Raw genomic sequence first — 22,202 nt, 5'->3', positions numbered from 1 at the left:
CTAGCGATGTTGGAAGTCTCAAAGATAATTCGCTGGGCAGAGTCTCACTCTTGCCATCTGTCAGCGATCTACATCCCAGGCGTGGAGAACTGGGAGGCGGATTTTCTAAGTCGCCAGACTTTTCATCCGGGGGAGTGGGAACTTCATCCGGAGGTCTTCACTCAACTGATTCATCGTTGGGGCAAACCAGATCTGGATCTCATGGCGTCTCGCCAGAACGCCAAGCTTCCTTGTTACGGATCCAGATCCAGGGACCCGGGAGCGGCGCTGATAGATGCTCTGACAGCCCCTTGGGTCTTCAACATGGCTTATGTGTTTCCACCATTTCCGATACTACCTCGACTGATTGCCAAGATCAAACAGGAGAGAGCATCAGTGATTCTGATAGCGCCTGCATGGCCACGCGGGACCTGGTATGCAGATCTAGTGGACATGTCGTCCTGTCCACCATGGTCTCTACCTCTGAGGCAGGACCTTCTAATACAAGGTCCTTTCAAACATCCAAATCTAATTTCTCTGAGGCTGACTGCATGGAGATTGAACGCTTGATCCTATCAAAGCGTGGCTTCTCGGAGTCAGTTATTGATACTTTAATACAGGCACGGAAGCCTGTTACCAGAAAAATTTACCATAAGATAAGGCGTAAATATTTATATTGGTGCGAATCCAAGGGTTACTCATGGAGTAGGGTTAGGATTCCTAGGATATTGTCCTTTCTACAAGAGGGTTTAGAAAAGGGCTTATCTGCTAGTTCGTTAAAGGGACAGATTTGTGCTCTGTCTATTCTCTTACGCAAACGTCTGGCAGAAGTTCCAGACGTCCAGGCTTTTTGTCAGGCTTTGGCTAGGATTAAGCCTGTGTTTAAGACTGTTGCTCCTCCGTGGAGCTTAAACTTGGTTCTTAAAGTTCTTCAAGGGGTTCCGTTTGAACCCCTTCATTCGATTGATATTAAGCTTTTATCTTGGAAAGTTCTGTTTTTGATGGCTATTTCCTCGGCTCGAAGAGTCTCTGAGTTATCAGCCTAACATTGTGATTCTCCTTATCTGATTTTCCATTCAGACAAGGTAGTTCTGCGTACTAAACCTGGGTTTTTACCTAAGGTAGTTTCTAACAGGAATATCAATCAGGAGATTGTTGTTCCATCATTATGTCCTAATCCTTCTTCAATGAAGGAACGACTTTTGCATAATCTGGACGTAGTCCGTGCCCTGAAGTTCTATTTACAGGCAACTAAAGATTTTCGTCAAACTTCTTCCCTGTTTGTCGTGTACTCTGGTCAGAGGAGAGGTCAAAAAGCTTCGGCAACCTCTCTCTCCTTTTGGCTTCGTAGCATAATACGTTTAGCCTATGAGACTGCTGGACAGCAGCCCCCTGAAAGAATTACAGCTCATTCCACTAGAGCTGTGGCTTCCATCTGGGCCTTTAAGAATGAGGCCTCTGTTGAACAGATTTGCAAGGCTGCAACTTGGTCTTCGCTTCACACTTTTTCAAAATTTTACAAATTTGACACTTTTGCTTCTTCGGAGGCTGTTTTGGGAGAAAGGTTCTACAGGCAGTGGTTCCTTCCGTTTAAGTTCCTGCCTTGTCCCTCCCATCATCCGTGTACTTTGGCTTTGGTATCCCATAAGTAATGGATGACCCGTGGACTGAATACACTTAACAAGAGAAAACATAATTTATGCTTACCTGATAAATTTATTTCTCTTGTAGTGTATTCAGTCCACGGCCCGCCCTGTATTTTTAAGGCAGATCAAAATTTTAATTAAACTCCAGTCACCACTGCACCCTATGGTTTCTCCTTTCTTGTCTTGTTTCGGTCGAATGACTGGATATGACATGTGAGGGGAGGAGCTATATAGCATCTCTGCTTGGGTGATCCTCTTGCAACTTCCTGTTGGGAAGGGAATATATCCCATAAGTAATGGATGACCCGTGGACTGAATAAACTACAAGAGAAATAAAATTTATCAGGTAAGCATAAATTATGTTTTTCTGACGATTTTATGTGCCATGTATCTATCCGGTTTGTTAGCGTATACTGTATATAGTAGTTTGTTTTAAGTCGAAACGCTGATTTAACCACTTGATCATTAAGGATGTTAGCTAGTGTCTTGCGCTTTTCTTGTAGTTGTTTAAATATATTTCTAGATTGTGTTAGTTTGTGTTGTTTTTCCAAGGAGTCTATCTCTGTTTGAAGGTTTAATCTCTGATTGTTTAATTTTATGTTTAGGATAGATTTTTCTTTTATGAGTGGACCCTTTAAATAAGTTTTATGAGCTGCCCACGTTGAAATAAGATTATCAGTCGTCCCTGTATTGATGTCCCAGTATTCAGTCATATTTTGTGTAATAGTGTCATCGACTATGGGATATTTTAGGCACGATGGATCAAACGTCCATGTTTTAGTTCAACCTACAGTTTGAAAGTTGCCTAATTTGAGTTGGACTATTGAGTGATCCGACCATACACATGAGTGGATGATTAATTAATTTAGTGCAGGTTGAAGTATTTGGCTAATAAATATGTAATCTAGCTTTGTATACATTTTGTGTGCCACTGAAAAATATGTAGTATCAACAGTTTTGCCGTATAATGTAACCCAGAAATCTATTAGTGAGTGTGTGATTAAGTAGTCTTGTATTACTTAAATCATTTTATATTGTTTACTTTGTTTATTGGTTAATGCCTGTGTGTATTTTCTAGAGCTCATTTCCAGGTCTACATTGAAATCTCCAGCCAGAATTATCCTAGTCTGGGAGCATCCTGTTAAAAGATGTGTTAGTTGCTTAAAGAAGGTGTCTTGTTTTTCATTGGGGGCATAGACATTGCAAAATAGAATTTCAGTATTTTGGATTTGACCTCTTACTATTAATAATCTACCTTCTTTATCCTCAATGTTCTCTCTATTTGTAAAGGGCAGGGAAGAGTGTATAAGTATTGAGTCCCCTCATTTTTTTTTTAGAGTCGGTTGTAGCATGGAAATGTGGAAAGTCTATGGCCCAAAACCTGGGTACCTGTGATTTTAAAAAAAATGTGTTTCCTGGAGGAAAATCACATTGGCTCTTAAGGATTTGTATTGTGTAATTGCCGTCCTACGCTTAATATCAGAGTTTAACCCTCTGACATTATGGGAAATCAAATTAATAGCCCAAAGATCTATTTAGAGTAAGGAATGTAAAGTTACCTATATAGCTAATGTTCTCTATGAAAGTGATATATTTGGGGATATTAAACACCAACTTGCCGAAGTGCAGTCGAGCTAGAATGTATAGGTGGATGGCATTTGTTTGTATAAGTTCTAACTCTCCTTCTTGAAAATACCTAAATAGACATAATAAATCAATGACCAAAGAAACATGGTAAATTTACAGCATAGATAGAGCCATGCAGAGCAAACAGTGTTAAACAAAAAGTACATAAAAATAACATAAGAACAACAATGTGTAGATTATATTCATAATCTGTTAAAATTTAGTAAATACACATCAGGGTGGGTGTGCAATCTGTAGGTATGCAAGTTATATAAGTTATGTAGTGTAAAGTGGTTTTGTGATACTTAGGTTGATCCCTAGCAACGTAATACCATAAAGTTAAACATGGCCAACTTTTGATGAGATCTACAACAATATCTAAAGTCTCTCTTAAATATAAGAGGGGGGGGGGGGAGAAAGGATTCTACCTCCTCCCTTCCCTCAGCTTTTTTAACCAATAAAGTCCGAAATGGAACTAAAGAAAGTCTCAGTCAATTTTGAAGCAATATGTGTACATAAAAGCATACTCATCTGCCAGATGTCTTCAACAGGGTAATTCTGTCAACATAAAGTCCCCTTATTTTAGAATAATCCTGTTTTGAGCTGTGAAGTTAGTGGAGAATTAAGTTTTCTGCTTTTTCTTTGGAACTGTGAACCATTTTCCTGTGGAGGTTGATCCTTGTTGTGAGGAGGATTGCGGTCTTCTGTTTTCTTGATATTTTCTCATATATTTACATATTACGGAATCTCTTCCGGATCTCTAAATGAGATTTATCTGCCTTCATGTTGAATATGTAGTGCAAACTGAAATCCCCATCTGTAGGGTATCTGGTGTTTGCGTAGAAGTTGTGTAATGGAGCGTAATGCTTTTAATGTAATGGTCTCAAACAAGGGTCCTGGTAGAATTGAATGACTGATCCTTTGAATTTAAAAAGGTAGGATTTTTCCTTGATGCTGCCAAAATTTCTTCTTTTTCTTGGAAACGAAACATCTTTGCTATTACGTCTCTTGGTGGGTCTCCTTTTTTGGACTTTGCCCTCAAGGCTCTGTGTGCTCTTTCCATTTGGAATTTGCCATCTTCTTTTTTTATCGGTAATGGCTTGAAATAATTGAAGAAGGAAGTCAGGAAGCTCTGGTGGTGTCACAGACTCAGGAACTCCTTTTAACCTTAAGTTGCTCCTACGACTTCTGTTCTCCAAATCCTCAATGTTATCATTGATTTTGTCTATGTCTTGTTGTTGAGAAGACATATGCTGAGATAATGTATTTATTTCTTCCATTGTAGTATCTTCTTTTCCTTCTAGCTTTTCAACTCTGGTTCCCAGGTCTAAAATGTCCCGTTTGATGTCCGCCAGACTATCAGTGACAGTGGTTTGCAATGTGTCTGAAGATCTGCCTTTGTTACTGGAGACATATCTGTGTTGGCAGTTTGGGGTTCCGAGTCTGAGTCTAATTCTTCTTCAGGGAGGGATGCATTTATTTCCTGAACTTTTTCTCCTTTGGAAGATTTAAAAAAGGGGTGTTGTGTAGATGATTTAGATGCTGATGCTAGCTTGTTGAGTTTTCTAGCAGATATTTTCTCCTTTGGAGTATTAAGTGGTATCAAAGCCCAGGTTTAATAATTTCAGGTGAGCAAACCCCTTGAAATTCTGGTATATAAATGATGTAGCGAGTGGGTTACTCCTCTACTGTGCAGATTTTTGTATCTTTACTATTCTTTGAATACCCTTACTTGGTAGTACGGTTGATGGATCAGAGCCGTGGTAGTCAAAATGGTAGGAGCAATATATAAATCATCTTATTCATGTAAGCTGTAATTATAACATTTGGCCCCTCCTTGGATGTATGGTTCATTTGCAATACAAGGCTCCTAAGATGCTTTCATATCGTAACTTAATTATATTTTACAGATTTTCAGCTCTCAGGGTCCCAGGTTAGCACTTAAGTGGCGTTGTATTTATGTTGTGAAGCACCTCATACCATTATAGTGCTAATTAAGTGCTGTGATCCGTGCTCTGTTTTTCTCTATAATGTGCCAATATGCTGTTGTATCACAATTTTCCTCCCCAGTTGCTTATAAAAGTTGGATCTCACAACGGGGCATTATTCACTTTGTCGCATCGCTGTTATTTGCAGGGCCGATTAACTGCTAAGTTAGCCACGGCGGGCATCTGTTTGAAATTAGCCCACTGAACCGCCAATTTTTAAACCCCTCCTTTCTTTTCAGCTACTGGCAGCATATTTCTCTGTTGCTTACCAGGATTAGATTTGTGTGCAGTGCACAATTTTACATGTCTATTCCTCTCCGTTCCCGGACGTTTTGTATCCTCTGCTGCCTGTAACAGGTTTCTGCCAGGATGGCAGATCTGCCCTGCTGTGAGTTGCGCGTATGTCCTTAGATTTCCTCACCGCTCTCTTATTCCAGCTGGTATCAGCTCAAGTTTGCTGCTGGGAGTATCGGAGATTCCTCCTCTATGATGTTGATCAGCTCATTTCGTCATGCAGCTATTTTAAGCACTTTCACTGTTTTCTATGCACGGAGCTCAGTGATTAAGCGTCCATCACTGTGCTCCTCCAGGCTCCGCCCCTCTCGAATATTTTTTTATGGACTATTAATGCTTTGAATTTAAGCCAAACAGGAACAATGCAATACACTTCAAATGCTTTTCAAATGGACCAGAATAGAATGCTATGCTTCTAAACAAATGGTTTGTTCTTGTTACAATCCGATTTTGAAAAGTAATTGAATCAGGTAGATGTCAGTAATCACTAAAACAACAGGGCTGGTAATATTGCTCCCACTGCAAATATGAACCACAAACATAAGCAGATTATATAACATTATGTAAGGTTCTGATATATATTTTAGCGCAAATTTTGAATTTTAGAGTAGAGAAAATGTGTAATGCATAATTACTATGCAGCCCATGGGGGATATTTATCAAAGGTAAGTCGGACCTGATCCGACAGTGCGGATCAGGTCCGACATACCTTGCAGAATGCAGAGAGCAATACGATCTCCGTATTCAGCATTGCACCAGCAGCTTGTGAGCTGCTGGTGCAACGCCGCCCCCTGCAGACTCACGGCCAATCGTCCGCCAGCAGGGGGGTGTCAATCAACCCGATCGTACTCGCAGGCAGACAGGGTTATGGAGCAGCGGCCTTTAGAACGCTGCTTCATAACTGCTGTTTCTGGCGAGCCTGCTTGGCCCTAAAAGCGCCATTCAGAGCTTGATAGATAGGCCCCCATCTCTTAAAATACTTAAAGGGATATGAAGCCCAAAAAAAAACTACATTTATGCTTACCTGATAAATTTCTTGCTTTCCGGGCATGAAGAGTCCATGACGTCATTCCAATTACTAGTGGGATATTCAACTCCTGGCCAGTAGGAGGAGGCAAAGAGCACCCCAGCACCCATAATCCCCAGTCATTCAGCCAAAGGAAAATGGAAAAAGAATTAACACAAGGGTATAGTGGTGCCTGAGGTTTACTCCGAAAAACTGCCAAATTACAATTAAAAAGAGGGTGGGGTCGTGGACTCTCCATGCCCGGAAAGAAAGAAATTAATCAGGTAAGCATACATTTTTGTTTTCTTTCCTATGGCATGGAGAGTCCACAAAGTCATTCCAATTACTAGTGGGAACCAATACCCAAGCTAGAGTAAACGGAATGAACAGGGAGGGAGAACAAAGGAGGACCTAGACAGAAGGCACCACAGCTTAAAGAACCTCTCTCTCAAAGGAAGCCTCAGCCGAGGCAAAAGTATCAAATTTGTAGAATTTGGAAAAAGTATGCAAAGAGGACAATGTTGCCACCTTGCAAATTTGTTCCACAGAAGCTTCTTTTTTGAAAGCCCAAGAAGAGGAGACAGTCCTAGTGGAATGAGCCGTAATTCTCTCAGGAGGCTGCTGTCCAGCAGTCTCAAAAGCAAAACAAATTATACTTCTTAACCAGAGGGAAAGATTAGTAGAAGTAGACTTCTGACCCTTACGCTTTCCAGAAAAAACAAACAGGGGCAGAAGATTGCCGAAAATCTTTTGTAGCTTTTAGGTAAAACTTTATAGCACGCACAACGTCCAAGTTATGCAAGAGACATTCCTTATTAGAAGAAGGATTAAAACAAAAAGGAATAACAATTTCCTGATTAATGTTTCGATCAGACACCACCTAAGGGAGAAACCCCAATTTAGTACGCAGGACCACCTTATCTGCATGACAAATAAGGTACGGGGAAATCACACTGCAGAGCTGAAAGCTCAGAAACTCTGCGAGCAGAAGAAATAGCAAGAAGAAACAAAACCTTCCAAGATAACAATTTTATATCAACAACATGCATCGACTCAAACAGAGCCTGCTGCAAAACTTTAAGAACAAGAATAAGGCTCCAAGGAGGAGCCACAGGTTTAAACACAGGCCGGATTCTGACCAGAACCTGAACAGAAGCTTGAATATCTGGCAAATCTGCCAGACATTTGTGCAAAAGTGCAGAAATCTGACTGACAAACCTTTTTCCAGGCCATCCTGAAGAAAAGATAAAATACGGGGAATCCTCATCTGACTCCAGGAGAAACCCTTAGATTCACCCCAATAAATATATTTACGCCATACCTTATGGTAAATCTTGCGAGTAACTGATTTGTGAGCCTGAAGCATAGTATCAACGACCGCCTCAGAAAAACCACGTTTAGACAGAACTAGGCGTTCAATTTCCAAGCATTCAGTTTCAGAGAATCCAGGTTTGGATGGAGGATTGGACCCTGAATTAGAAGGTCCTTACTCAGAGGTAACCTCCAAGGAGGTAGAGATGACATCCTTACCAGATATGCGAACCAGATCCTGCGGGGCCATGCAGGAGCTATTAGAATTACTGATGCTCTCTCCTGTTTGATACGAGCAATGACTCGTGGAAGGAGAGAAAACAGAGGAAAAAGGTATGCCAGAGAAAAGATCCAAGGACCCGCTAGAGCATCGATCAGAGCTGCCTGAGGATCTCTTGACCTTGAACCGTACTTTGGAAGCTTGGCGTTTTGACGAGACGCCATCAGACCCCCCACCTGAGGGTTATCAGAGAGAACACTTCCGGATGGAGAGCCCACTACCCGGGATGAAAAGTCTGTCTGCTCAGAAAATCCGCCTCCCAGTTGTCCATAGATAGGAGACAATTATGAGCTTCCGCCCACTACAGAATATGAGTCACCTCCTTCATAGCCAAGGAACTCAGAGTTCATCCCTGGTGGTTGAGGTTAGCCACTGAGGTGATGTTGTCCGATTGGAATCTGATAAACCGGACTAAAAAGGTAACTGAGGCCAAGCTACCAAGGCATTGAAGATTGATCTCAACTCCAAGATCTTTATGGGGAGAGTGGACTCCTCCCAAGTCCACAGGCCCTGAGCATTTAGAGCCCCAAACTGCTCCCCAGCCTAATAGGCTGGCATCCGTAGTCATAATCACCCAGGAGGGTCTCTGGAAGTAAGTGCCCCAAGCCAGGTTTTCCTGAGAAATCCACCACGAGAGAGTCTTGTTAGCGGATCCAGATTTATCCTCTGCAAAAGGAATAATGTCCATGGAAGTCACCATCAGACCAATCACCTCCATGCATTGAGCCACTGATGGGTGAAAAGCAGACTGGAAGGAAAGGCAAGAAGATTTGATTTTCTGCCGTCAGTCAGGAAAATCTTCATGGACAGGGAATCTTATGATTGTTACTAGGAAACACACTCTTGCAGCTGGAACTAGAGAACTCTTTTCCAGATTCACTTTCCACCCGTGGGAATGTAGAAAAGACAACAACAACATCTGTGTATAAGATTTTGCTAGTTGAAAAAATGACGCCTGAACCAACATGTCATCTAGATAAGGCACTACTGCAATTCCCTGGGATCTGACCACAGCCGATAGATCCCCAAGAACCTTTGTGAATATTCTGGGAGCCGTTGCTAGACCAAAAAAAAAGTGCAACAAACTGGAAATGCTTGTCCAGGAAAGCAAACCTCAGAAACTGATAATGATCCCTGTGAATGGGAACATGTAAATACGCATCCTTCAGGCCTATAGTTGTCATGAACTGACCTTCTTGAACCAATGAAAGAATGGAACGAATAGTTTCCATCTTGAAGGACGGGACCCTGAGGAATTTGTTGAGGCACTTTAAGTCTAGGATTGGATGAAAAGTTCCCTCATTTTTGGGAACCACAAATAGATTTGAATAGAATCCTAGACCTTGTTCCTCTAGAACACGGGTGTCAAACACAAGGCCCGCGGGCCGAATCCGGCCCACCAGACCTCGTCATGTGGCCCGTGTAGCCGCCGCCAGCCTTCACATACATATTTAACTTATGGAAAACTTCTGGCTGGTAGGAAGTGACTGAGTGAGAACAAGACAATGACCTCCTGCTTCCTCATCACTTCCTCCCAGCTTCCCTATGTATCTGCACGCACGGGAAAAGGGCTAGCAGCAGAGACCAGAGAGGCAGCAGCAGGTACACAGCGAGGCTGGTAAGGAAAACATGTTTTTTTTAAATAATATGTCAGCAGGACAATTCAGTAGGACAAGTAAACAGCCGTTCTGAGGCTCTGTCTCTGCAGATTGTCTTATTCTGCTCTCAGCCTTCCCCAGGTAATAAATCAAATCTTTATCTCGGGAGTCTGCTCCTACACTTGTACTGTCTGTGACTGATTTGTAGTCTGCACAGATTTTATTAACCTTATCCCTGCCTGTTATGCTTGCATGCATGGGAAAACATATTCACACTGCATTATCATTAGTTTATTGCCCACCTAAATCAGAGCAGTAATAAAGTTTTTGTGTGTGTGTGTAAATGTGTGAATGTATGTTTGTGTGTGTAAATGTGTGTGTGTGTGTAAATGTGTGAATGTATGTTTGTGTGTGTGTGTGTGTGTGTGTGTGTGTGTGTGTGTGTGTGTGTGTGTGTGTGTAAGTAAATGTGTGAATGTATGTTTGTGTGTGTATCTGTGAATTTATATGTCTGTGTGTGTAAATATGTGTGTTTGTGTGTAAAGGTATGTTTGTGTGTGAAAATATGTGTGTGTGTGTGTTAATGTGACAGTGTGAATGTATGTTTTTTGTGTGTGTGTAAATGTGTGAATGTATGTTTGTGTGTAAATATGTGTATGTGTGTGTGTGTGTAAATGTGTGTAAATGTGTGAATGTATGTTTGTGTGTAAATGTGTGAATGTATGTTTGTGTGTGTGTGTAAATGTGTGAATGTATGTTTGTGTGTGTATCTGTGAATTTATATGTCTGTGTGTAAATATGTGTGTTTGTGTGTAAAAATGTGTATGTGTGTGTAAATGTGTGTGTGTTAATGTGACAGTGTGAATGTATGTTTTTTGTGTGTGTGTAAATGTGTGAATGTATGTTTCTGTGCGTGTGCGTACATATGTGTGTGAATGTGAAAAAGTTGTGAACTTTAACAACATTAGAAATAATTGTTCCTTCCTTGTGTCCTAATCTTAAAAAAGTCACATTATACCATGACCAAAAATTATTGTGGCTGAAAAACAGCCTAAAAACAAAGGGGGTGGGGGGTTGGGGGGGCAGCAGACCCTTTGAGGGTGACCAAACTGCTGATGCGGCCCCCGATGAATTTGACACCCCTGCTCTAGAGGGACTGATACAATAACTGCCAGGGAGGATAGGCCCTCTACGCAATTTAAGAAGGCCTCCTTCTTTACCTGGTTTGAGGATAGTCTTGATAGGAGAAATCTGCCCCTTGGAGGGCAAGACTTGAATCCTATTTTGTAACCCTAAAATACTATTTCCACAGCCCATGGATCTGGGACATTGCATATCCAAGCCTGACGAAACAAGGAAAGTCTGCCCCTCACCTGATCCAAAATCTTATTGGGGGCGGATCCTTCATGCTAATTTAGAGTCAGCGGAAGGTTTCTTGTTTTGTTTTCCCTTATTCCAAGGCTGGCTGGATTTCCAAGAGGACTTGAATTGGTCTGGTTTGGAAGAAGAAGAGGAAAACTTCTGTCCCTTAAAGTTGGAAAAGGAACAAAAATTAGTAGTCTGACGACCCTTAGGTCTATTCTTCTTGTCCTGAGTTAGGAAAGATCCCTTTCTACCCGTAATCTCTGAAATTATTTCTGCCAGAACAGGACCGAATAGAGTTTTACCTTTATAAGGTAAAGCCAAAAGCTTGGCCTTTGAAGATACATCTGCAGACCAATATTTTAGCCACAGAGCTCTAAGAGCGAGGACAGTGAAGCTAGACATCTTAGTTCCCAGTCTAATTACCTGCATGCTCGCATTGCAGATAAGGTATTGGCTAATTTAAGAGCCTTGATCCTATCTTGGATCTCCTCAATTGTAGTTTCCTCTAAGATCAGATCAGACAGGGCATCGAACCAATAAGATGCTGCTCCCGCAACCGTAGCAATACTTGCCGTAGGTTGCCACTGTAATCCTTAATGGATGTACATCTTCTTTAGGTAAGCCTCAAGCTTTTTATCCATTGGATCCTTAAAACAACAACAACTATCCTCTATATGAATGGTAGTTCTCTTAGCTAGAGTGGCGATAGCTCTTCTACTTTAAGCACAGTGCACCATGATTTACAAATAGAGTCAGCAACAGGAAACATCTTTTTGAAAACAGGGGAATGGGAAAAAGGAACCCCTGGCTTATCCCATTCCTGAGCTATAATTTTAGACATCTTGTCTGGAACAGGAAAAGCATCCTCAAAAGAGGGAGAATCATAAACTCTGTTAAGCTTAGAAGACTTTTTAGGGTTGACAGCAACCGAAGGTTCAGAGTCATCCAGAGTAGCTAGAACCTCTTTTAGTAGTAACCGGAGATGTAAAAGCTTATATCTGAAATTAACTTCTTCAGATTCACAAGATTTTTATCCTATATTATCAGAGACTGAGATTTCACCTTCAGAAGCTACTAAAGAATCCTCCTCCTCAGACATCTGTGAAAGGTTAACCAGCGTAGAAGAAGGGAAAGCAGACAAAGTGGCAGATACTGCAGAAGTAATCTGAGCAGCAAAATCCCCAGGTAAATAAACACCCCCAGGAGGGTGAGAGGACACAGAAGGCACAGTCTGAGAAACAATGAAGGCTAGGGGCGTTTGAGGAGAAAGCTGAGGCATGTCACGCACAGCATTATCCTGAGAGACACTTGGCTCCGAAGGGAGTAATTTGTCTTTAAATTTTAAAGTTTTAGCCAAGCATGAGGAACAAAATTGCATTGGCAGGACAATTTGAGCCTCTAAACATAGTAAGAATTTATCCACAGACATAGACTGGTCTAATTCTGAATCCACAACTACAGAATTTAGCTTTAGGGATAAAATGTAACTGCGCCTCCAAAAGTGTACAAAAAAAGTAACGGCTGTAAATTAAACGGCTGAAGTAAAACCGTCAATTAAGGTTTAAGTGAAACCCTCTCAAGTGTGACACAACCTATATACTAGTCACCTTAGACTGTAGCATCTAATAAAGGAAATCCTTTACTGCTCCCTTAGCCAAGTGAACTCCCTTAAGTCTCATACTGTGCTGCCTTTTAAAAACACAAAGTGTCAAAATCTGCCCACAATATGAATCCTTAACTATAAGGATTACTATGTCACAAAATGGATCCGTATGAGTGCTGCTGACCTTCAGTACCTAGAAGACTAAGGCACTTACCTTAGTACCAGCTGCAGGACAGATACTGCTACTTCGGTCTGACAGGTACTTCACTCCCTGTCATGGACCTGTAGGAAAATAAAGAACAGAGTAACCAACTCTGGCTTTCTACAAAGGGGTAGCAAAGTGTTAAAAGTAAAGCAAAGACTACCTGGCAGCCTTTTTACTGCTAAAAGCCACCACTACTCTTACTAAAGAGATTGACGTGGACACAGCTATACCCCAATCCTTGCTTGCAGGGAAAAGTGCCCATAAAAGGATTAAATATCTTCAGACACCAACTTTGCACATCCTCCATTGACAGAGGCAAAGAGAATGACTGGGGCTTATGGTTAAGGGAAGTTACACTTAACAGCTTTGCTGGGGTACTCTTTGCCTCCTCCTGCTGGCCAGGAGTTGAATATCCCACTATTAATTGGAATGATGTTGTGGACTCTCCATGCCATAGGAAATACATTTATTTTGTGATTCAGACAGATCATATAATTTGGGAGTAGGATATAAGGTTTCCTCTATTACAACTTACTGCAAGTACTGCCAGAGTAGAAAGTCTACAGACAGGCAGGGACTGAGCAATTGCTGCCAAGGAATCCAAATTTCGTAACAGAGAGACAATCTGTCCTATAAACAAAATATATACTGTCTGATGTAGTCTATAACTGCAGTGGCATGGAAAAGTTGAAAAGCTTAGTTTTTTTTTTTAAAAAGTATTTTGCAATATTTATTGCTGTAAATATTTGTTGCTGTAAATAGATAATTAGGATATTTTTGCCTCCACACAAAGTGGGCAGGCTAAATGCAAGAGCCCCACCTCCAGAAACATCAAATGTAGCAGTCCAGATAGCAGACCGTTTAGGGCACACCCACCATATGTGAGACTCCCTGTCTATATGGCCACAATTTCACCTGCAGTGTGGATAAGAACTGTGAAAGAACCTAAATGCCACTTCAGTTAAATTATTTTTTATATATATATGCATTAGAAATGTATGACTGCAGACAATCTGTGTTCAAAATAAATGTTTTAAAGCAATTAAAACTGCCATTTTGTTACCCAACAGACATCCACTGAAACCCCACATCCGATCTCTCTTCCTGTGTCCAATTAGGGGCAAACATAAATGAGATCCTGCATTAATCAAACAATCACTATGAAAAATTCCACAAAATTTATATTTCAGGCAAAAGTTCCTTTTTCCCCACTATATGTAATTATACCTTTTACAGGTAATGTCCCTTAAAGTGAAGGTCAATTTCGATGAATTAGTGCCCGGTGTTTAATAATACTATTAAAAACAAGGGCACTTTAATTCAAAATTGACATTTCACTTGTTTTCTTCAAAAACGTACCTTTTAATCCTGACAGCCACTCCAGCAATTCCCCCGGCCGACGGAAGCCTCTTCATACATCAGAAATCACAAATCCGGCTTCCTCCAATCACGGAATCATGGCCAGAGGCAACGCCGTTATTAGATGGAAGCCAGATTCGTCATTTTGGACCCGCGAAGAGGGCTTGCGACGGGTGGAGGAAGCGCTGCAGCGGCTGTCAGGATTAAAAGGTAGGTTTTTTAAGAAAACGAGTGAAATGTCAATTTTGATTAATTAAAGTGCCCTTGTTTTTAATAGGATTATTAAAAACCGGGCACTAGTTCATCGAAATTGACCTCCACTTTAACCCATATTAAAATGAAGATAACCTTACCAGCAAACAGACCCCTAAAACCATTCTCAGCCACGATTGTGTTCATCACTTTCCAAGTGGATTTGGATCTTTTCTGCGTATCTACAGTCACAAAATCAAAACGAACACAATATCAGAGAAAATATGGGGACTTCATGTTTCTATAACAACAAACGCAACATCAGTGGTTTGTACATTGGAAGAGAAAAGGAATTTTTAGCAACTTACAATTAAACACTTCAAGTTCCCCAACTTCAACTTGTCTTCGAGTTTTAACGACATCAAAAGGCAACGTTACTACAGCAGCAATCTTTAAGAAAAGATATTGGATCAAAAGTGCATTTAGAGGAAAATGTAAAACATTTAAAAAGTCATTATTTTAAAAATAAGGCTGCATTTGCTAAAAGATGTTCAGCACATGAGAATAATTACTCTGTTTATTGTCATAAGTTTAACAGTCCAGCGTATTTAAAGCCAATTTAGTGGTATTCAGATAAACCTTTTAGTCAAAATCATTTGAATTTCTAGAGTATACATGTTTTCTTCCAACCAGTCTTGAAATGAATCAGGCTTAAAAAGGACAGTAAGCACCCTGAGATTTTTATATAAACATGTTATGCATAATAAAACAACGTTGCAATATAAATTTTCACTTTTTATTTTGATCCAGTTTCATGTAATGTAGTGCTGAAAATTCAGCAATTTCTACTTCTCAGAACAAGAAAGAACCCTGCTGTCTTCTCAAGGCTAACTCTACTACATATATTTCACTAATTGAAACTAATTTAAAGGGATATGAAACCCAAAACATTTATTTTGTGATTCAGACAGAGCATACACACGTTAAAAAGTTTCCAATTTACTTCTATTATAAGATTTGCTTTGTTCCCTTAAAATTCTGCATTGAAGAGATACCTAGGTAGGCATCGTGAGCACGACATGGCAAGAAATAGGGCTGCCATTTAGTGCTCTTGCAAATAGATAACATTTTTGCAAAACTGCTGCCATATAGTGCTCTAAAAAAATGAGCCAGCTCATAAGCTTATGTCCCTGTTTTTCAACAAAAGATACCAAAAGAACAAAGACAATTTGATTATTATTATCATTTATTTGTAAAGCGCCGCAAAATTCCATAGTGCTGATAATAGAAGTAAATTAGAAAGTTGCATGCTCTATTTGAATGATGAAAGAAATGTTGGGTTTCATATCCATTTAACCGATACAAACTTTGTTTAATTTAGATGTGAAAATTGAGCATTTTCTAGTTCTCAGAACTTGAAATGCACTTTGCTGACCTCGAGACATACCCTGCTACATATATGTCCCTAATTGGACACTAAAGAGATTGCTGTTATCTGATAAATCCAATTTGCTTTCTTAATTTTGGGTGGCCTTTAGCTTGATAAAGAGGACAATTATTTAAAATTGCTGATTTTGCCTGCGGAAACTGCCAACTATACTTGTCAATAATGCAGAATTTGCTATAGAAAAGCTATGTTGATTTAACATTCATTTACTATCTTTCACTACTCAGCCCTGTTTATATGTGTGTATGTATATTTACTATTATATTTTTTTTTTTTTTTTGCAGGCTTATCTAATTCAGGGTGTAAGACCACCTGATGTTTAAATTATATATTTGTAATTCAGGCAGCATAGCCAACTCAAATAGTGGCACGTCTAATAGACTGGAATATCAAAGAAAATTAAACTAGAAACAACAGAAGTTGAACATCAAGTTTCCAGTAGCAAATTCATTTTTTTAATTTGATACTTAAAGTGAAAGTAAATTTTCTACCTTTAGAACACACTCCTGCGTTGTCTCTATGTCTAATTACCAAACCGCTATATTTTTTAAAAATAAAAATGAGTTATTTATTTAAATATTTTCATTACATTATTGTTGTTCCGTTCTGCTCCCGACTCCTCCTATCTTCTACTTCCTATAATTTTGACTGTTTACGTATAGAGCGGTCCCACCCGCTCCATACGTATCAAAGATGCGCGTTCACAAGCACCGTTACTATTGCGCGATTCAAGGATTCTAACCGCAATGCGCATGCGATTGTCACTACAACCTGTCTCCAGAGCGCATGCGTCTATCTACTTTGTAACATAGTAATGAATGAATAACAATATTGTATTCATTCATTACTATGCGATTTCCAAATTAAGAAGCCAATGTTAGTATAAATTAAAATAAAATCGTTGGTTTAGGCTTTCACACTGACTGAGGCATTTACATTGTAAGAAGGATGCAATGCGATGCGCTTCAAAGTAGCAATTCGTGTATGGAAGCGGAGGATGTATATGATCCCTGAGGGAAAAATGTTCTGCGCATGCGCGACTCGGCCACGCGCATTGTAACCAAAAGAACAGCTAGTATGTGTAACGCATGTGCAGATGAAAGAAAAGGATGATGACGTTGCTGCACGGCCGCCTAACGGCCAGAATTTCAATTGACCCACATAAAAACGTCAGCAGGAAGAAAATATTAATTGAAAAAAAAACGGGTTGTTTTTAGCGACGGGAAAAAAAAAAAGACTTTAAAAAGGTAAAACTTTATTTTAAAACAAGTAACAACAATTTCATGAATGAAAGTCCTATTGATTTTACATCGAAAATTAAATTACGGTTAGCAACAGAGTGAACTTTACTTTCACTTTAAAACAAGCATCTGGGTACAGTAAAAAAAACAAAAAAAACCCAAAAAACCCACACCGTTAAACTTTTTATACCTTTCATTTACGGCACTTTATCTCCCCAAAAAAGATAAAAGTGACTTACCGAACCGGACACTGCCCCAGCTGTGAAGCTTATTACAAACGAGGGCTGCATTGTGTTGTACCTTTGGCTTAACCATCTCCTCCCAAGTTCATAGTTGTACCAGTACATTGCTATGCAACAAGACAAGAGGAACATTTTTGGAAAGAGAAATACGAGTCTGTGTATACTAACATCTCATTGTTGATTTTTCTCTCTAGTGGAAATATAAAAACTCTATTCATCATTAATTTTAAACACTTGCGTCCCTTGCAACTTATTTTTAGGCAGAACAAAGGGGTTAAACATAGCAAAAGTACTGCACAGATTTGAGCAAGACACGGTCAGCGATTGTTGCCAACATGTGTCTTCACTTCTGACTAAGTAGTATTGATAGAAACACTGGAATTAAAAAAAATGCTCCTATGATTTAGAATATTTAAATTTTTTAGTTTAATTTATGTCCCTTTAAGTGTAACAGCAGAAAGTGAAAAGCTAAAACGAATTGTAATCCCAATACAAAAAACATTGTAATATTTGATCCCTATAAATGTTATCTTGTATACTGCTGTGGAATCTGTTGGCACTCTACAAATACATAATAATAATAATAATAATAATAATAATAATAATAATAATAACGTACCAGAAAATGGAACATCTCTCAGAACAGTTGGCCCCCATCCTTTCCAAAGAGATAACCATCCGTCATTAGCTATTGAGCTTTGGATGCATAATATCAGCTCCATGTAGGACAGAGGTCGAAACTGCATCTTGGTTCGTATTAATTCAAGTGGACTAATTATTGTTGCAGAGCCAACTGAAAAAAAGAAAGAAAAAAAAAAAGCCATTTGAATAGAGATAGACCCAACAACAAACAAAAAGTATAAATATCTTCCTTTATAAGGCAGATCATTCATTCCTAACAAGTGTAAGCCATCTCTTATACCAAGTAGAAAAGCCAGTTATGATCACATATTGCTCTGGATTTAAAATAGAGACCAAGTTCTAATTTAACCAGACAAAACAAAACTGTGTTAAACACTTAAGTATGTGGAAAATAAAATACCTCAAATCAAAGAAACTAAAAACAACACATTACTATAAAAATTAATTACATATCTAGTGGCCAGTAATGATAATCAGAGTCTAAATTATTTACTCCAGAAATAGGACCAGGCTACCATTTCTATAAATAATTATTGATATGAATATAATTTACAGGGCTCAAAATTTCAAGTCCTAAGCTACTAGCCAGGACAAAATGTTATTTGCCACTTCTAATCCCACCCACTTCTTCACCCCTTCTTTGTATATGTTTAGCCATTGTGAAACATTTTGTAATATTGTTTTATTTTATACCATAACAAATTAAATAATGCTATATACAGTAATAAATAAATTAACAAAAATAAGTTCATAGCAGTTAGATCAACTAAAGGTTCTGGGGAAGACAACAGCTGGATAGAAAAAGAAGGTTGTTGAGCATATTACTGACAGTCATGGAAGGTCATAGCAGACCTGGAGATTTATTTATTTATTTTAATAATCATCTCTTCCCTTCTCTCTCTTAACTATCTATTTCCACTTTCTCCTCTCTTCAATCTCTCCTTTTAACCTCTCCCTTCTCTCTCATGCCAAATATTCTCTCTACACTCTCTTTCCTCTCTCTCATATCTCTTCACTCTTTTCTCCATTCTCTCTTAACTCTACCTTCTTTTCCACTCTCACTTTTCCTCTGCAATCTCCCTCTCTGCCCGTTTACCCTCTCAGAAGTAACATTTTAAGCACTAATGGGGTCCCTACAGCCATAGAGGAATAACACATCCTTGAACTTTCATTGATATATAATATCCCTTTAGATCATAGTTGTTACGGTACCAACAGGATACCAAGGTTAATACCAGATGAACAATGTCCTGCATAGGGAATCAGCAATTCACAACCAAGCCAGTTTTCAGGTTTAAAACAGAATGAGATTTATTAAAGGCTAGATGCCTAGTATTTATACAGGTTTGACACCCCCCCCCCCCAGATGGGGGTTGAAAGACTGTTGTACATTACATGGAGGGAACAAGCCCTTTGACATGATACAATAGAATTATATTACTTAAACACTTCAACCACAAGACACTCTTGGCCCTTCTTATCACTTAGGCGTTTTCTCTCTGGAGGTGATCAAACAATAGAATGCTTAGCACTAATTAGATTATAGCTGGAGCCAGCAACTCTGTCTTTAGAAATTAGTTTCTTAGCTAAACACAATTAACTCCTTCAGTCCTGACAGAAGGGTCTGTCACATATCTCCCCCGTTGTGGAACACTCCGGCAGACCCGGCTTGACCCTTTGGCGGGTCAACCTGGGGATGACCGGACTAGGAGGTGGTAGGCATGTCAGTTTGCCAGGACAATCCATCTGTATTCCCGTTATGAGAGAGAATTCCTGTCCATACAAAGAAGGGTTCAACTTCCTCAGTGCCCAGACTAGGGCTAAACAGTCCTTCAAAATCCCATCAGCTTCTTTACGAGTTTTCTGTACCTGCTCTTTATAGGTATCCACAATCCCTTCATACTGACATAGGGTGCCCTTGAGTTGCTGCACCTCACTATGAGCCAGCGTCAGCTTCTCCTCAAGTGTCGCTAAGTTTGTCTTTAAGGTTTCATGTCCCACTCTCAAGCTGGTGTTTTCTGCAGTCTGTCGGTGCAGCTTGTCTAGCAGAGATTCACGTTCTAAACGTGCTTTTTCCTCTGCGCTCCTCTTCTCCTTCATCAGCGCATTGTAACGGGACCTCCACATATCAATAGCGGATAGAGATTTACTGAGCTCAGCGTCCTGGGGCTTAGCAGCAGGTGGGTCAGTCTCTGCTGCACGGATCGTCACAGAGTTAACATCAGCGGGACCCATAGGAGCGTAGGCAGAAACAAGGGGGGCCAAGTCCTTTCCAAGAAGAACATCAGCAGGTAAGTCCTTCTTGACCCCCACATTCACAGGTCTAGCGCCCACTCCCCAATCCAAATGTACCCTGGCAACAGGTAGGCTGAACACAATCGCCCCTTGCTACCCTCACAGCCACAGTGTCTCCAGTGTACTGTTTCTCAGACACCAAGTTCTTTTGAAGCAAGGTCATGGTAGCACCAGTATCCCGTAGACCACTGACCTTCTTCCCATTCACTTTAACCAGTTGCCGGTTATTCCGGTGGGCAGCTTGCACAAGGTCTGCCTCATGTAGGATGCTCCAGCATTCTTGCGCCTCTACGTAGCGGGCCGCAGGCTGAGGATTACGTGGGATTCCGCCGGCAGGTCTTCTCCAGGACTGCGCTTGGTTCGCTGCGTTTAGGGGACACTCTGGTCTTTTGTGCCCTAGTTGCTTACATCCAAAGCATCGAATCGGTTGTGAGTAGCCCCGCAAATTGAACAGGGCTCTCTGAGGGTAGTTCGTGGCCAGAGGCCGTGTGGTATAGCGGTGCGCCGGGGTTTGGTAACTGGCAGCTGCTGGGGTGACTGGGGGTCTGTACTCCACTCTAGCAGGGGGCTTAGTGGTAGCAGTGTCCAGTTTGCGGGCATCCGTATACTCATCTGCCAAGCGAGCCGCTTCCTGCAGGGTGGAGGGTTTACGGTCCCGAACCCACTCTCGAACTCCTGCGGGTAACTTGTCGAAGCAATGTTCCAACAGGAATAGCTGCAGCACCTCTTCCCCAGATATAGCTTGGCACCCCGCTATCCAGTGAGCTGCTGTGCGGTGCACCTTACATGCCCACTCAAGGTAGGAATCTCCAGCTAATTTAACAGTGTCTCTGAACCGCCTCCGGTATGCCTCCGGTGTAACCGCATACCTGGAGAGCAGAGCCTCTTTTACCGTATTATAATCCCTGACTTCCTCATCTGGAATGGCCCGAAAAGCCTCTCTGGCCCGGCCGGATAATTTTCCAGATAATATCGTGACCCAGTCCTCTGCGGGTACCTTGTGTAGTGCACATTGCCTCTCAAAATCCGCAAGGTACCCATCAATCTCTCCTTCTGTTTCCAGGAAGTTTTTAAAAGCTGCAAAATTTACTTTTCTCTTTTCCATCTTAGTCAGTATTGTAATAATCCCCCTCTTCCTGAGGTTACTGGCTTGTGTAGTTGCTCTTCTGGGCGATAAGGTTCATTCCGTCGCTTGCCACCAATTGTTACGGTACCAACAGGATACCAAGGTTAATACCAGATGAACAATGTCCTGCATAGGGAATCAGCAATTCACAACCAAGCCAGTTTTCAGGTTTAAAACAGAATGAGATTTATTAAAGGCTAGATGCCTAGTATTTATACAGGTTTGACCCCCCCCCCCCAGATGGGGGTTGAAAGACTGTTGTACATTACATGGAGGGAACAAGCCCTTTGACATGATACAATAGAATTATATTACTTAAACACTTCAACCACAAGACACTCTTGGCCCTTCTTATCACTTAGGTGTTTTCTCTCTGGAGGTGATCAAACAATAGAATGCTTAGCACTAATTAGATTATAGCAGGAGCCAGCAACTCTGTCTTTAGAAATTAGTTTCTTAGCTAAACACAATTAACTCCTTCAGTCCTGACAGAAGGGTCTGTCACAATAGTTTTAGCACATAGCCGAAAATTTTTGTCAGTGATGCAGGCTACTTACAACATTCCAACCAGACTTCAGACTCAACATTCACTAACTTTCACTCGCCACCATTAAATTTCCACTTGTCAATGGCTAGTGGAAATTTAAAAAAAGTGGGTAGGGGGCGCCCTTGTTACAGCTAGAATAATAGTTTATAATTGTGAGCAATAGCTCAATAAGGTAAGTTTAACACTAAGATATGACAGTTCTACAAACAC

General features: G+C 40.5%; 1 protein-coding gene across 1 annotated transcript in view; it reads right to left on the bottom strand.

Moving 5' to 3' along the window:
* Positions 1-22,202, bottom strand: part of SLC25A40 (solute carrier family 25 member 40) — a 91,553-nt gene that overhangs the window by 46,265 nt on the left and 23,086 nt on the right. Inside the window, exons 7-10 of the mRNA XM_053713993.1 lie at positions 18,002-18,175; positions 17,380-17,489; positions 14,821-14,902; positions 14,614-14,694 (exon numbers count right to left, since the gene is read on the bottom strand). Coding sequence (XP_053569968.1) covers positions 14,614-14,694; positions 14,821-14,902; positions 17,380-17,489; positions 18,002-18,175 — 447 coding nt within the window. The remainder of the gene's footprint in view (positions 1-14,613; positions 14,695-14,820; positions 14,903-17,379; positions 17,490-18,001; positions 18,176-22,202) is intronic.

The sequence above is a fragment of the Bombina bombina genome, chromosome 5 (genome assembly GCF_027579735.1).
Source record: "Bombina bombina isolate aBomBom1 chromosome 5, aBomBom1.pri, whole genome shotgun sequence".
Classification (NCBI taxonomy): domain Eukaryota; kingdom Metazoa; phylum Chordata; class Amphibia; order Anura; family Bombinatoridae; genus Bombina; species Bombina bombina.
This window is presented reverse-complemented; position numbering and strand designations above follow the sequence as displayed.